Source organism: Delphinus delphis, chromosome 19 (assembly GCF_949987515.2).
Source record: "Delphinus delphis chromosome 19, mDelDel1.2, whole genome shotgun sequence".
NCBI classification, from domain to species: domain Eukaryota; kingdom Metazoa; phylum Chordata; class Mammalia; order Artiodactyla; family Delphinidae; genus Delphinus; species Delphinus delphis.
This window is the reverse complement of record NC_082701.1, coordinates 8388369-8403063: the sequence shown is the minus strand read 5'-3', so window position 1 is coordinate 8403063 and position 14695 is coordinate 8388369. Positions and strand designations below refer to the sequence as shown.

General features: G+C 58.5%; 1 protein-coding gene across 2 annotated transcripts; it reads left to right on the top strand.

Annotated features, from left to right (window-relative positions):
- The first annotated feature begins 241 nt into the window (after positions 1–241).
- Positions 242–9812, top strand: CYGB (cytoglobin). Of its 2 annotated transcripts, none has more exons than XM_059996602.1 (4): positions 242–580; positions 5447–5678; positions 5972–6109; positions 8500–9812. In XM_059996602.1, the coding sequence occupies exons 1-4, from the start codon at positions 438–440 to the stop codon at positions 8602–8604; spliced, it is 618 nt and encodes a 205-aa protein (XP_059852585.1). In that variant the 5' UTR covers positions 242–437; the 3' UTR covers positions 8605–9812. The 2 variants fall into 2 exon arrangements, with proteins under 2 accessions (XP_059852585.1, XP_059852586.1); XM_059996603.1 differs by having other exon boundaries at positions 246–580; positions 5972–6135.
- Positions 9813–14695: the final 4883 nt, after the last annotated feature.

Below are 14695 nucleotides of genomic sequence, written 5' to 3'. Positions count from 1 at the left end.
GGCGCCCCGTGACTGCCCGCCTCCTCCTCCTCCCGGGACCCCTCAGTACACCCGCCCCACCTACGCCCCGCCCGGCAGTCAAACTCCGCGGTGGCCTGGAGGGCGGGCACCCCGCCCAGCCTTCACCTTGCCGGAACTGGCTCACGGACAAGGGGTTGGGGGTTTGGAGAGGATCTTTTTTTTTTTCATGTTTTTCCAGCAGACCACATCCCCGCCCCCCGCTCGCGGTCCCCCGCCCCCTGCACATATACCCTACACACACACACGCACGCACACATACACACACACACACACACACACACACACCCGGCGCGCACAGACACGCTCCCTCCCTCCGGCGCGCTCTACCACTCGCCCGCCAGCGGCACACGCAGCCGGCCCCGGCTCCCCGCGCCCCGCCGCCGCCGAGCGTAGCCGGGCTGCGCTGGGAGCTGCTCATGGAGAAAGTGCCGGGCGAGATGGAGATAGAGCGCAGGGAGCGGAGCGAGGAGCTGTCCGAGGCGGAGAGGAAGGCGGTGCAGGCGACGTGGGCCCGGCTCTATGCCAACTGCGAGGACGTGGGGGTGGCCATCCTGGTGCGGTAGGTGTCGCCCCGGCCCGGCCGGGCCCGGGGGAGGGACGGCGGCAGCGGCTCCGGGCAGAGGCGGGCTCGGCCCGGGTCCGAGCTCGGGCGCCACCTCCCCAGCTGCGATTGGGGCCGGGCCGGTCGGGGTGCGGGCAGCGTGGGGCACCTTGGGGTGGACGAAGCCCTGGCCGAGCCCTTCCTAGCTCTCTCTGGGCGAGGTGCTCACCAGGAACTAGGAGCCAGACGCAGAAGGAGGGCACCTCCATCTCCCTCCCCTCCCGGGCCTCTGAACTCCTGGCTCAGCCAGCCATGCCTTCCTCACCAGCGACCCCAGCCACGCAACCGAGCTGTTATGGACACACATTTTACCAGCCTTTCCAGTGGGGGCCTTGGGGGCTCCCCATTCTAGAGACAGGAAAACTGAGGACCAGCCAAGAAGGAGGACAAAGGAGCAAACCCCTTTCTCCAGCTCAGCCCCTTTCTGTATTCAGAGACTTGGAAGAACAGAGCAAAGGGCGAAAGAATAGAGGTCAGAAGGAGTAGACCCTGGAGGTCCGGTTTTCCCAGCTGGCCCCTTCCTGCCCCTGGGGCCAGGCCAGCAGGGAGCTCCCAGGTGAGGTGCAGGTGAGTGGAGAAGCAAACAGTCCCCTAGGATACAGTCCCTGCCGAGTTTGGTGGAGGGAAAGGGAGAAGCTTCAGGAGACAGGGCCCCACCCTGAAACCCCGATCTGGGGAGAAAGGGTCATGTGTCTTGGGCTCAGGGGTCATTCAGGCACCACATGCCCCCGAGGGACGCACACACACAGAGTGACACTGTTACTCACACACCTACACACCAGTGCACATGCACACCATTCCCATATAGTTAATGTCCCCAAGCCACACAAGCTAGTAATTGACTACAGCTACAGATCGGTGCTCTCTTCCCACACATGCCGGTCCCTGGGGGCACAGGCAGGGAGGTCCCCTTAACCCTCTGTCCTTGGCAGAGGGAAGCTGTCAAATCTAGGGCAGATCTGGAAAGTCTGATTGTTTGAAGATGGGCTGAAACCTGTCTGTGGAAAGGACAGTTGAAGTGCATGCCTGTCTCCCAGTCCTGGCCCCGTCTCTGGCTCCTCTTTCTCTCCCGAACTCTCTCCTTTGTGCCTCCCCCAAGCCTGGGACCTACTCAGCTCCATATCGATGTGCCCTGATTCCAACTTAGAAACAGATTTTGCAGAAAAAAGAGCAAGAAGCACTCTTGAGGAGTTCCAGGAGGATTCCTGAGGAAGGGACAGCTATTTGGGCAGCTCCCAGGCCCAGAAACAGCCGGGGGTGGTGGGGAAGCTAAGAGGGGATTTCAGATCCCGAAGCCATCAGACATTGGGAGGTGCAGCTCTGCACGTGCGAGCACCCACACAAGCACACCGTGGACAGTGGAGTCACAGATGCGCCAGACTGCGTCCCCGGAGGGCTGCTCTCAGCTGTGTTGTCGGCACATGCGGGCCCCCCAGGCCTCAGGATGCAGCCGGGTGTGCACATGGGTCACCAAGAGGAAATGAGGCAAAGTCCAAAGGACCTTGGAGATTTTTTGTCCCGACGCCCTGCCGTTTGCCGGTGAGGACATGTCAGGGATGTGTCCAAGATCCCGCGCCTAGGGTCCCACCCAACCTCCCCAGGAATGGGGGGTGCCGAGGAAGGAACTGAACCCTGAGGTGTTTCTGGAGAGTCTGAGCTCTTGGCAAGGGTTTCATCCTCTCTCTGTACCCCTCTAGTTCCCCAGAGGGGAACTCGTTCCTCAATGGGCACTAGGTCTGGGCTGAGGGGGTGGTCGCCTAGTGCTCAGGGCTCAGAGGGAGGCCCACAGTTAACCTGAGAAAGCCTGAGATAGCAGTTAGATCTGGGCCGCTGATAACCCCAGGCACACTTCGCCGGACCCCACCTCTGCTGCCTGCTGCCGGGAGCCCAGCCCAGCTCAGCCCAGCTCAGAAGAAAAGCTGGCCCGGCAGCCCCTCGCCCAGCCCCAAGTCCCACCAGCCTCCCTTTCCTTTTTCTCCTCCTGATGTCCGCCCCAGTAGGGGGTGTTAGGGGGACTCGACTGATAAGCTTCTCAGATAAGGCCCCTCCCCAGATCCTGTGCCCCTCAGTTTTGTCACAGACCCCTCTTGTCTTTACGCCCCATCAACAAGGACGGGCGGGACAGAGCCCGAGACAGTTGCCCTCTGACCGGGCACTCTCACCTCCTCCCTCCCCACTCCCACACCCCAACACTCCTCCTGTGAGGAGGTAGCAGCCTGGAGGATGGTGCCAGAGGGGCTGCCCAGACCCCACGCCTCCTCTCCCTGCCGGGAGGAGACCAAGAGGGAGCATGCATGCTCTAGGAAGGCTCCTCTCCCGGTTGTAACTCTGCCGCCTTCCCCCTCACGCTCAGACAAGCCTATTTCAGGCTCTCCTGGAAGCCCAGATGCCTCTGGAAGCTGAGAAACTCCCCAAGCTGGCTGCTGAGGCTTCTCCCAGCAGCGCAGGCCGGAACTGGGAGGGTCAGGAGTAAACACGGGGGTGGGGGGGGCACAGAGAAACGCCAGGATGAAGGAGCAGAGCGCAAGGCCCCTTGACTCCCCTGGCCCAGAAGAAGGGCTCATCGGGACCATCCTTAGGGCCACAACGGGAGACCCACCGGGTCCCAGGCTACCATCCCCGGCAGAGCAGCCTCTGAGGCGGTCCGGGGAAGCCATCATAGCCGGGGCCACCCCGGCTCCTTCCTGGTCCTGCCACCCACTCCGCTTGGCCCACTGATGCAGCCGTGGGCATCAATTCCTAATCCAGAACGTGGGAATAAAAACAGTGCCAACCTCAGGAGGATATCGCGAGAATTAATGAGATCATATAGTAAGTGCTCAATAAATAGTCCCTGTTATTTTGTCATCAGTAAAGTGGACGTAATACTCACTTCGTTGTGGCTTTATATGAAATAACAAGTGGAGAGGCTCTGCACGTTGTTATTCACCAGCCAAATAGAAATTAGTATTTTTGTTGCAATGTAAAACCTCTAAAGTCAGAGATCCTCATTTAAATCCAGACTGGGTATCTGTCCTTCATTACGACGCTTCTCCAGAGAAATCCAATGTATTTTCAGACCCATCGCGTCATTTGTCCTCACCAGTACAGCTGTGAAGTAGCAAGCAGGGGTGCATGGACTTCTCTCACACTTTTGCAGACAGGAGGTTGTGAAGCGATTTGCCCGAGGTCACACTTGGCCTCCGAGAGGGGCCCTCCTCGTAGCCTGAAAGGGTGGCCGGGGCCAGATGCTCTCCCTGCATCTGTTCCAGCTCTCAGATCTGAGACCCGACCCCAGGCCCCAAGGGCTGTTTTGGCAAATTATCAGCTCTCTCTAATCACAAAGGGGACACTCCAAAAGTGTGAAACAACCTGAGAAAACAGGTCCAGGACATTCCATCCATTTTCTGAGGCTTCAGTTATGTAAGTTCTGATTGTGTCTGGCCACATACCTCCCGCCCCAGCTGGGGGAGGGATCGCAGATGTCATCACCACCATCCGGCAAAGTGCAGGGCTCTGGGCCAAGGTGATGGGTCAGAGTGTGCATGAGACCCGGGCTCTGCCCTGGGGTTGCAGGACCCAGACAGACACACAAGGAAGAAGCCGTGAAAGGTGGCAGGGAACACACTAATGGCCTTGGAGGGAAAGCGGTCGCCCGGGGCCAGGCCGGGCGCTCAGGGAGAGGCCCAGCTGACACGGGGGAAGGAGGGGTGGGTCCACCATGTGGAAGGGGCCCAGCATGCCGAGGAATCTTTAACCCATGGTAAGTGAAGCTGTTGGGCTGGAGCGTAGGGAAGAATGTGGACCCCATGCTGGAGAAGCGGGTGTGGGACAGTTTCTAAGAAGCGTGGAATCTGAGGTTAAGGAGTTTTGACTTTGTCCGGTAGACAGTGGGAAGCCATGGAATGTTTTCAAGCATGAGAGCGACCCAGTGAATGTGATATTAGGCGGGGGCGGGGGGGATAGACAATTTCAGATAAACTGGAGAGGGAAGGGTTAGAAAGCTCTGGGGTCTGCCCCAAGAAGTGCACAGGCTGGTTGGAGACGTAAGATGTACAGACAGACGTGAAGGACTCACCAGGCTGGTGACATCAATCCATATCTTTAATTAAATCAACCGATGACTATGCAGGCTGAGGAGGGAAGCAGGGTAGTGAATAGGGAAGGGACTGGGCTGGGAGGAGGACTGAGTCTCATCCCTTCCATGACCTGAGCTAAGTCAGCTAAGCCGCTCGGGCCTTCCTTTGTTTAGGAGGAGAGCTCTGACTTCATAAAAAAGGGTGGCATTTACTGAGCCCCCTGTGTCCACACTGTGCCAGGGCTCCACATGCTGTTTCTCGTTTCATCCTCCCAACAACCACAACGACTCACAACCAAGATAGGAACAGTGACGCCCATTTCATAGATGAGGAAACTGAGGCTCAGAAAAGTTAACTTGGGGGTATATCTCAGGGATAGAGCATTTGACCGCAGAAAAGTTAACTTGCCCAAGGGCACACCGGCTGGGGATTCCAGAAAGCAGGCTCTTACCCTCTCAGCTGCGACTGGAGCAGGGCTTGAAGGGTGTGTGGAGTTTGGAAAGAAGGCAAAAAGCAAGGAAGCTTGCTTCCTTGGGAGAGGAAGCTGCAAACCTGGCAGATAGAAATGGCCGGGACTGGGGAGGGGTCTGCATGTAAGCCAGGTCGTCCAGAGGAAGGGTGTGTTTGAGGAACTGCTACACATGGTGGGGTGAGGGTGGGTTCAACCTCTCCCACCTCCGTACCACCCCCCCACCATCGTCTGGACACTTCAGGGTGGGGCCTGAGGCCACCCCCTGCTCAGCACCCACCTGCTTCCACCTGCCAGGTTCTTTGTGAACTTCCCATCGGCCAAGCAGTACTTCAGCCAGTTCAAGCACATGGAGGAGCCCCTGGAAATGGAGCGGAGCCCGCAGCTGCGGAAGCACGCCTGCCGGGTCATGGGGGCCCTCAACACCGTGGTGGAGAATCTGCACGACCCCGAGAAGGTGTCCTCTGTGCTCGCCCTCGTGGGCAAAGCCCACGCCCTCAAGCACAAGGTGGAGCCTGTGTACTTCAAGGTATGTCACCGGATGGGTGCTGCCACCCACCACCCACCCTGTTCCACCCCAGAGCCCCATAACCAATGACAGCCTGCGGGCCACTGGGCCACCCAGCCTCTTCCCCTGGCATGGCTGTTCCCGGGAGGGGCAGCAGGATGGGGGCTGTGTCTTGAGGGTGTCTGGTTCCCAAAGCTGCCAGGTTCTTGTTTCATGAACAATCCCCTTGGCCAAACACAGGACAGAAGGGATTCTGGGGCTGCAGAGGGCAGGATGCCCAGGCGTTTACTCCCCCTTCCTTCCTTTGTACTCAGATCCTCTCTGGGGTCATCCTGGAGGTGATTGCCGAGGAATTTGCCAATGACTTCCCACCCGAGACGCAGAGAGCCTGGGCCAAGCTTCGCGGCCTCATCTACAGCCACGTGACCGCTGCCTACAAGGAAGTGGGCTGGGTACAGCAGGTCCCCAACGCCACCACGTGAGGAGGCAGCCTCCCTGCCGCATCCTCCCCGTCCCCTGGCCTCCCACCTCTCCTAGCGCCCAGGGACTGACCACCGGGGCAGGAACAGTTCCAGGAGGGTGGGCCTGGGGTCTGACACATTAAAGATCAGGCATGATAGGAAAAGGCCCGCTCACGCCGAGGACCCCACACAGATTCTCCTCGGGCAGAGCCTTCTCTTTCCCTGGAGCCAGTGGACACTCAGGGCACCCCAAGACCGAGGCCGCCCCGGGCAGAGAGGCTCCAAAGGTTCCCGGCGGGAAGGCCGCTCATCGGGCCCAGAGGCAGCCCAGGCCGGCTCTGGCCACTTCCTCCCTGGTACCAATCACATGGGGCTGTTTAGCATCTAATGCTGACCGCGCTCCCTCCCGCCTTGGCCTCAGCAAGGCTGGAGCCAGGAGAATCACGAGGACGCACGCGCGTGCCGGGGCCCACCCGGGGCCTGAGTGGGTGTCCCTCCCACGCACACCGGCAGGGGGTTTTACTTCTGGGCTGACCCCGGAGGCCGGGTTCCCAGTTCTGGGGTGAGGGCCCCCGGGGAACGGGCTCCAGGAGGGTGGCTGGCCTGGTGACTCCTGAGGGGAGGGCTGGCCCCCAGACTTGGCGGCTGGGAACACTCCGGCCTCCCTGGGCCCCCAAGGGGCTGGGGCTCTGGGAGCTCAATGGAGGGGCGGAGGCAGGGCTGGAGGAGGGAGGGGGGAGAGGAGCGGAGGCGGGAATGGGAAGCAGGGGTCAGCCAGCGGCTCGGGACACGCGTTGGAGAGAAACATTCCCAGCAGTTTCCCAGGGAAAAGGCGGCGTCCCCTCCCCGGGCTCCGAGCTGGTCCGCGGAGCCGGCCGGACCTCCTGCACACAGGCATCCCCGCGCAGCTCCGCGGAGTAGGTCCCCCGAGGGCAGCCTGCAGAGGCCCGGCCTCCCGGCGTTCCTGCCTCTGACCATACTGGCCCCCGCTTGCTGCCGCTCCCTTCGCCACCCTGAGAGCGCGGAGCCCTCGGGGGCTGCTGGCAATGGCCAGGCAGCGACTCCAGATGTTCACAGCTGGGCCCGGGCCGCCCCAGACCTCAGAGTAAACGGAAGCAGGCAGGCGATTTTTACCTGTCGGAGGAGGAGCTGGCAGAGCCGGCAGCCCGGAAGCAGCCGGAGGGCAGGGGAGGGGTCAGTGGGGGGAGGGGGCTTGCCCTCCCACGCCTCTCCCCAGGCAGGCTCTGCCGCCAAAGATGAGTTTGTTTACAGCCAGGAGACAAGACTTCCTGCTTCCAGAGAAAAGGGCTTTTTTATAGGGGCCTAGAGGGACGGAAGAGAGAGAGCTGGCCCGTGCAAGCCCCAGTGAATCAGAAACACATGGACAGCATTTCCCGACACGAAGCCCTGTCCCCTCCCCTTTCTTGCCGTAGCTGGACCCCTGGGACTTAAATCTCGCCAAACCCCAAGCATTAGGAAACCGCTGAAATTTCATGCCTCCCCCTTTCTGTTCCTTGTGCACTGAATGGAGATGGGCCACCGTGGGGACTGGCCGGGGCCCTGCGCCTTCCTGGGCCTGAGCACCCCACATTTGGGTTACCCCAGCTGAGGGGAATTGTCCCCTCATCCCTTTGCACGCTCTGGTGCCACCTCTGGTCTCCTGGGAACACGGTGTGACCCCCATCCCCAAGAGGGCGTGTCTCCCTGGGCCCGGGCCTGCAGACCCCACTACTGCCAGTGTCCATAGGGGTTCGGAGGGCGAGAGAGAGTTACAGGGCAGAGTTCTAGAAGGCTCCATCCAGCCTCGCTTATCAGAGACGTAATAGCGAGCCAGACGCCACTGTTTATTGAACTGTCTCTGCTTCAGGGTATGCTCGCACTCGTGTGTGTGTGTGTGTGTGTGTGTGTGTGTGTGTGTGTGTGTGTGTGTGTGTGTGTGTGGTCAGGAGGTGGCGGAGTTTGGGGGTGGTGAGTGCAAAGGGGCTGCGTGTGCAGAGAATGCCCATGGGTGGCCCAAGGGGGCACCACAGGCCAACCAGGGAGTGCGCATGTCTCAGAATTAAGAGGAAGAGAGCTCACTGTTCGCAGTTTGTGGAACACTTTCAGGCAGTTCTGTAGCTCAGATCCCACGGAGGTGGGCACCACAGACATGATTCACATTTTAGAGAAAAAGAGCTGAGGTTCAGATGGGCCGGCCGAGGTCTTGGCGGAAAAGGGCCTAGAAGCTGGGTCTAGTGGGCGTCTTTCACGGGCCCTGTGGGTCTCTGGGCTGGTACCGTTCGGCCTTGCAGCCCCTGATTCCTCTGCCCTCTCCCCAGGTTCCCTGGTCCCACTCCGAGGCCCTAGTAACCTGTTACCTACATCTCCTATCTCGTCCACAGCCCGCCGGCCACGCTGCCCTCTTCGGGGCCATAGGACCCCCTCTCTCCTCCCCGCTCCCTGGCAGCACCTTGAGCAGAAGGCCGAGTTCTGAAGACGCTCCTTGACCCTCCATCTCTGGGTGCCAAGGAAGCTGGAGGAATCCCTGACTCGTCTTCCTGGAAAGAGGCTGCCTCGGCCTCGGCCACAGTCCCCCTGGAGCCGCCGGAAGGTTGCATCAGCTGCCTAGTTGCTGACCCCAGCTCAGCGGCGCAGAGGGTGGCCTGTGGGGTGGGGGACCTTTCCTCCTTGGAGAGCCGGGCACACCCTTCTTAGCTTTTCTACTCACTGTTAGAGACCTAGCTGAGCGGCCAGCGGGAATCGGGGGCAGGCCTGTGAGTCACTGGAGGAGCAAACCAGCCCTGTTTCTATCTGCCTGGCCACACACAGGTCTCCACATCACTTATCTAGAATACCACGCACACACGTCTACCGTATATACAGATATATTCTATATACAATCTATATATAAATCTATATCTATATATATACACATACATATCTATAATGTGTATCAGTAAGGCCCAGAGGCACGAGTGAAGCCTCGGTTCTGCCCACCGAGGAGTCCTGGCAGCTCCTGGGCAGAGAACAGAGTGTTCCGGCAGAGATGACGGGGTCTCACATCAGCACGGAGGGGACCCGGGCCTGCGTGGGCAGGGTTGGGGTGACCCAGCTTGCCAGCAAAGCCCAGCCCATTCTCTCTGACCAGCTCCCCACATTCCTGCTTTCCACTTCGGGCAGAAAGGATTTGGTGTTCCCTACCTCTGCCCCCACAAAAGGAGGTGGGTCCCTGACTTGCCCCTAAATGGGCAAGGGGGCCAGAAGCTCTGGACAGGATGACTGCAGCAGGGGAGGGGCCATGGTCCAGAAACCTCGGATGGCAGCTCCATCTGCCTTTGCCACTAAGACAGACGGCCCTGGCGGGAGGGGGATCCAGGCTGCTGTCAGTGGGGCAGTGGTGACGGGACCAGATGCCTCTGTCTCTTCCTGGGGCTCTGAGGGCTAAGGGCCTTCCCTCCCCTGCCTCTCCTGGCTGCTGGCTTGCAGTCAGCCCTCTCCATCCATCTAGGTCAGCGTTGCTGGGGACCCCCCCAATGTGTGCCCCTTGGTCACGTGTATTGTCCTCAAGGATGTTTTGCTGCTGTGGCTACTGTGCCTGTGTCCTCCTGTCCCATCTTCGTGCAGCCATCCGTGTAACTGCCTGTCCTCCTTTTGTAGTTTCTGATGTTTGTAACTAGACCCAGCCATGTCATTAAACAGACTCGTTCTTCCTGTGTCTGTGCACGCTCATTTGGTCTTTTCCTGCCACCTGCCCCTCGCCTCTGTCTCCCCTCCTTAGTTCAAGTCTCGACTCGGGACTTTTTCTTGAAAGGCGACCCCCCAGCCCAAGGGTCCCCCTCACCTGTGTCTCAGCCTTGGCTGGTCGTGGGCCCTTCTGATTGGGGCTCAGGACGGTGGTGGGGGGCCCCGGCTTGTTCACTCAGGAGCACAGAGCTGCAGAACGGAAGCTGGGCTCTAGAGGTGGGAGGGGAGAAGGGAGTCTGCTTGTTTAAAAAAGTCCCGGGGGGGGGCTTCCCTGGTGGCGCAGTGGTTGAGAGTTTGCCTGCTGATGCAGGGAACGTGGGTTCGTGCCCCGGCTGCGGAGCGGCTGAGCCCGTGAGCCATGGCCGCTGGGCCTGCGCGTCCGGAGCCTGTGCTCTGCAACGGGAGAGGCCGCAGCGGTGAGAGGCCCGCGTACAGCAAAAAAAAAAAAAAAATAGTCCGGGGGCTTTTCCTCTTTTGTTCTGGAAATATCCTCCCTCACGTGGGGGAGAGAAGAGAGAGAGAACTCAAGGGAGAGATGTTCAGAAAGGAGGGCCCTGCTAGTTCAGTGAGCCAAGCCACCCAAGGATAGGACCTTCACCTTCTGGACCTGAGCTGGGCATCCCACACCAAGAGCTGAGGCCCGGCCTTATGCTCAAGGTACGAGTGGTGGGGCAGCCCCTGGGCGTTTGAGAAAGAGGAAGTGTGTCCTTATTAGCCTTAGGCCCCCAATACCTTCCCTGAGCTCTCTGCTCCCAGCCCCTCCTATCTCCCACCCCACAGCCTCGGGCCAGGCCTGCCCAGCCCTCACTCATGATGGAGGCAACAGTCAGCAGCATCGACTCCCTGAGGAGGGACCAGGAGGTCACCACCCCCGGTGGGCTGCAGGAGAAGCAGGAAGCAGCCTCTGTCCCTTGGGAGGGCTCCCGGCTGCCTGGGAAGATTCAGCTGACACACAAGAAAGGTCTTGTCTCCCAGGCCGTGAACTTGTTGAATCCAGGCCTTCATCGCCTGGGCCTGGCACAGCAGAGGTGCTGGATAGCAATCCAGAGACTAAATAAATACCACTCTTAGAAAGCCAAACCAGTACCTGGGGCCAAGAGTGAGCTGTGTGCACTGACACGGGCACGCAGCGTGGAGAGGACAGAGCGAGGCAAGACCTTTCCAGGGAGGCGGCGCTGCAAGAGAGAGCCCTGGGCTCTGGGCTGTCTCCCTATGCTGTGTGACCTTGGGCAAGTCACTCACACTTTCTGAGCCACGGTCACCTCTAATTTAAAACAGGAGTGAACGTGAGGCCTGTCTGGCGAGGCAGGTACCAGGAGCAAGACGGAGGATGCACGCCACCGTGCTGGGGACATGGGAATGCTCAGGACAGAGTGACGGGTCAGGCCACCGGAAGCAGCAGATGGAGGGCGGGGGGTGGGTTGCTGGCCAAGATGAGCGATGACTCTTGAAAGAGACTTCCAGTTCATGGCCCCTGGCGGGCTCAGGCTGAGCCGGAGCCAGAGGGCTGTGGGGACAGTGGGGCCGAGGGGAGTAAGAGGAAAAGGGGCATCTGTGGTCGAAGGTGGGGGGTAGTCTTTAGGAAGAAAAACCCCTCCCCAGTTCACTTCGGTTGGCTTGGAATCATTCTGGAATGTGGCCCCTGAGAATGGTTCTCTCCACTGCCCAACCCCCCACAGAGAGGACACTGGCAACTAGTGATTCATCCTACACTTGAGCAAGGGATGCTGCTTGAGTAGGGGGGCAGGTAAGGTCCAAACAGAGGTGATGCTGGGCAGGGCCCGTGTGTCCTGGTGGGCTGCAGGCTGTGGGCAGGGGGCTACAGGGTACAGGAGCAGCGACTGGAGTTTTGTTTTGTGCTCTATGCTCAGGGATAACCTTGTCGCCGAAGAGCTGAGCAACTGTGTCAACCCCCTTGGCGTGCTCGAGCGGTGAGCGATGGGGTGTTAGGAACGGGGGTGCAGAGGCTGTGAGGCACCTTCCCGGCCAAGCCGTTCTGGCCGCGCAGCCCCACAGCGACCCCTGCTGGCCACGACAGGAACATCACCCGGGAAGCCGCTGCCTGAGAGGCTGGCGAAGTTACGTTCCTATTTTCCTTCCTCTGGAGCACAACTTCCTCTCTCGCTTTAAAGGAGGTAGTGCCCTAACGGGGCCTGAGGCAAAAAGAAAAAAATGTGCACCGCATGTATACTTCTGAAAATATCCTCCCGTGTTTTGACCCAAGTGGAAAAAGTTAATAAATGCTCCATTTTTAAAAAGACTACATAAAACCCCACATCTCCCAAGCTGTTAGCTCACCTATGTCAACACTTATAAACCCAGTTGGGGACACAAGAGCCACGTACGTGGGGTCATTAAAAGAAATAACGGCCTGTCTTTGTTTAAAATTTTGAATTTTTTGTTCATCATGGATATTTTTGTTTTAATAAAGATCTTTTTTTTTTTTTTTTTTCTTTAACAGTCAGGCTTTCTTTTGTTTTTTGGGCTTACAGGATCTTAGTTTCCTGACCAGGGATCGAACTCGTGTCCTGGGCAGTGCAAGCGCAGAGTCCTAACCACTGGACCACCAGGGACTTCCCAGTAAAGATTTTTTTAAATATTGTATTTAAATATTATTTCCTTTGTTTACTGCCCCCCCCCTTAAATTTTGTGCCCCAGGCAAGTGCCTCATTCATCTCACCCTATTCCCAGAGCTTTCCTAGAATATCCTTTCGAGGTACCACAGCTGAAAAACACTCATCCTTGACCTCAAAAAGTGCCCCCTCCACACTTCCCACGGCAGTAGGTTTCAGAGTGGCTCAGCTGATACCTTTGATAAAAGAATTGCCACGCCAGGGTAAGAGTTTGGACTTTGGCAGTCCCTTAGGGTTGGAGACACTGGGTCAGAAGGTTTTTGTGGCAGGAAACAGAGGTCCACTCAGGCTCCCAATGTGAGAGGGGGCTGGGGAATTCCCTGGTGGTCCAGTGGTTAGAATTCCATGCTTTCACTGCCAAGGGCCTGGGTTCGATCCTTGGTTGGGGAACTAAGATCCCACAAGCCGCGCAGCGCCGGCCAAAAAAAAGGAAAATCAAAGTGAGGGGTGCTGTATGGTGAAGGACAGACATGCTGAAAGAAGGGAGTCAGGCCTCCGGGAGTCAGGAAAAACCACATGGCCCGGCCTCGCTAGAAGGAGGGACCCCAGCACAGCTGCCCAGGGGCCTGGGAACTGGGTGGTCGCCTGGGAGAGGACAGCTCCAGGCCCCATAATCTCCCGGCCCTCAGTGTGGGCCTGAGCATCCCCACTGCAGTGTGCACAGTCCCTGGGGCTCCAATCCTCTGGACCCAGCCTCTCAGCCTTCCACGGCTTCCCACTGAGGAATCAGCTCTCGGACCCCCCAGCAGAGAGATGCTGTTTGATCCCACTTTTCTGGGTGAGTGTTTGTGGACAAAGCTCTCACTTGAGGCCACTGTAGAAGCCACTGGCTGCCCTGGGTGAGGTGCCCACCTGTGGTCCAATCGGCAATGGCCATGTGGTAGGGAACGTGGCGAGTGCCACGGTACTAGCACCAAGGGCCAATTGCAGTATTTCCCGGCAAAGAGAGACTCCATCCCCAGACGACTCCCTGTCACTTCAGTTTCTTGGTCTTAGATCCTCTCTGTCGCACATGAAACCCTCAACCCGGAGCAGTCAGCTGCCACCTCTGACCATTGTCCTTTTCTTTTGTTGCCCTCTTATTTCAGGCCTAACCCCCACTGTAGCCTCCCTGCCCTCTCCAGTCCATCCTCACACGGCCACCGGCTCAGTCTGCTGGGGACAAAAGGGGCCCTGTTCCTCCTCAAGAGTGTCCAGTGGCTCCGATGACCTCACAAAGACCTCACAAAGATGGTCCGAGCTCCTCAGCCATGGGGCGGGGGGGGGCCCACAACCTGGCACTGATACACTTCCCTCATCTGAACTGTTGGTCATTCTCCTGCTAATGCAGGAGACACGGGTTCGTGCCCTGGTCTGGGAAGATCCCACATGCCGCAGAGCGGCTAGTATGCCATGGCCACTGAGCCTGCGCGTCCGGAACCTGTGCTCCGCAATGGGAGAGGCCACAACAGTGAGAGGCCCGCGTACCGCAAAAAACAAAACAAAACAAAACAATAAAAATAGCATTCACGGGGGTTCTGCATGATTCCAAAAGCAACATATGATCACTGCAGGGAATTTGGGGACAAAAGGAAAACACAAAGAAGGGAAAATTACCTGTGATCCCGCCAAGCAGAGGCAACCACTGTTACCGTTTTGGTGTAAATCCTCGCAGCCTCGTCCCTACGCTGGCATACATCACACCTGGCGTACATCACACCTGGCATACATGTACTGCGTTTTTTATTAAGTTGGGATCATCTGGCACGTGTTTGTTTCACAGCAAGATCTCTTTGCTTACATGGAGCCTCCTGGAGCTCTTACCCAAGTAATGGTTTATGTCGGGGTCACACAGTGACAACAATGACAGCTGACTCCATGGTGGCACGCGTGCTAGACATGTTCCCAGGGATTCTGGCTGGTCCCCTGTTTGAAACGACCCAGGGAAGGAGCCCACCATCTCCTCCCAGGCAACCGCAAGGCCTTCTCTACAGCCTGCACCTTCCACTCCTGCCCCCTGCGTCCTGTTCTCCACTCAGCACCCAGCGGATGCTTTTACATGTGAATAAGATTGTGTCAGCCCTCTCCCCGCCCCATCAAAACCCTCCACAGTTTCCCACAGTCACACTCAAACAGAATGCAGAGTCCTGGCCTGGCCCACTGGGTGGCACGATTTAGCCCAGGGCCCATCTCTCCAGCCTCAGTTTCCTCTCTGTGCTCCAGCCGCACTTGCCTCCCTGCT

What these genes read in the sequence shown, in the direction of transcription:
- CYGB (XM_059996602.1), top strand. Translation starts at nt 438, where the DNA reads ATGGAGAAAGTGCCGGGCGAGATGGAGATAGAGCGCAGGGAGCGGAGC. An exon ending in GGGGTGGCCATCCTGGTGCG is followed by an intron (nt 581 to 5,446) that starts GTAGGTGTCGCC and finishes TCCACCTGCCAG; the next exon opens with GTTCTTTGTGAACTTCCCAT. An exon ending in CCTACAAGGAAGTGGGCTGG is followed by an intron (nt 6,110 to 8,499) that starts GTACAGCAGGTC and finishes TCTCGTCCACAG; the next exon opens with CCCGCCGGCCACGCTGCCCT.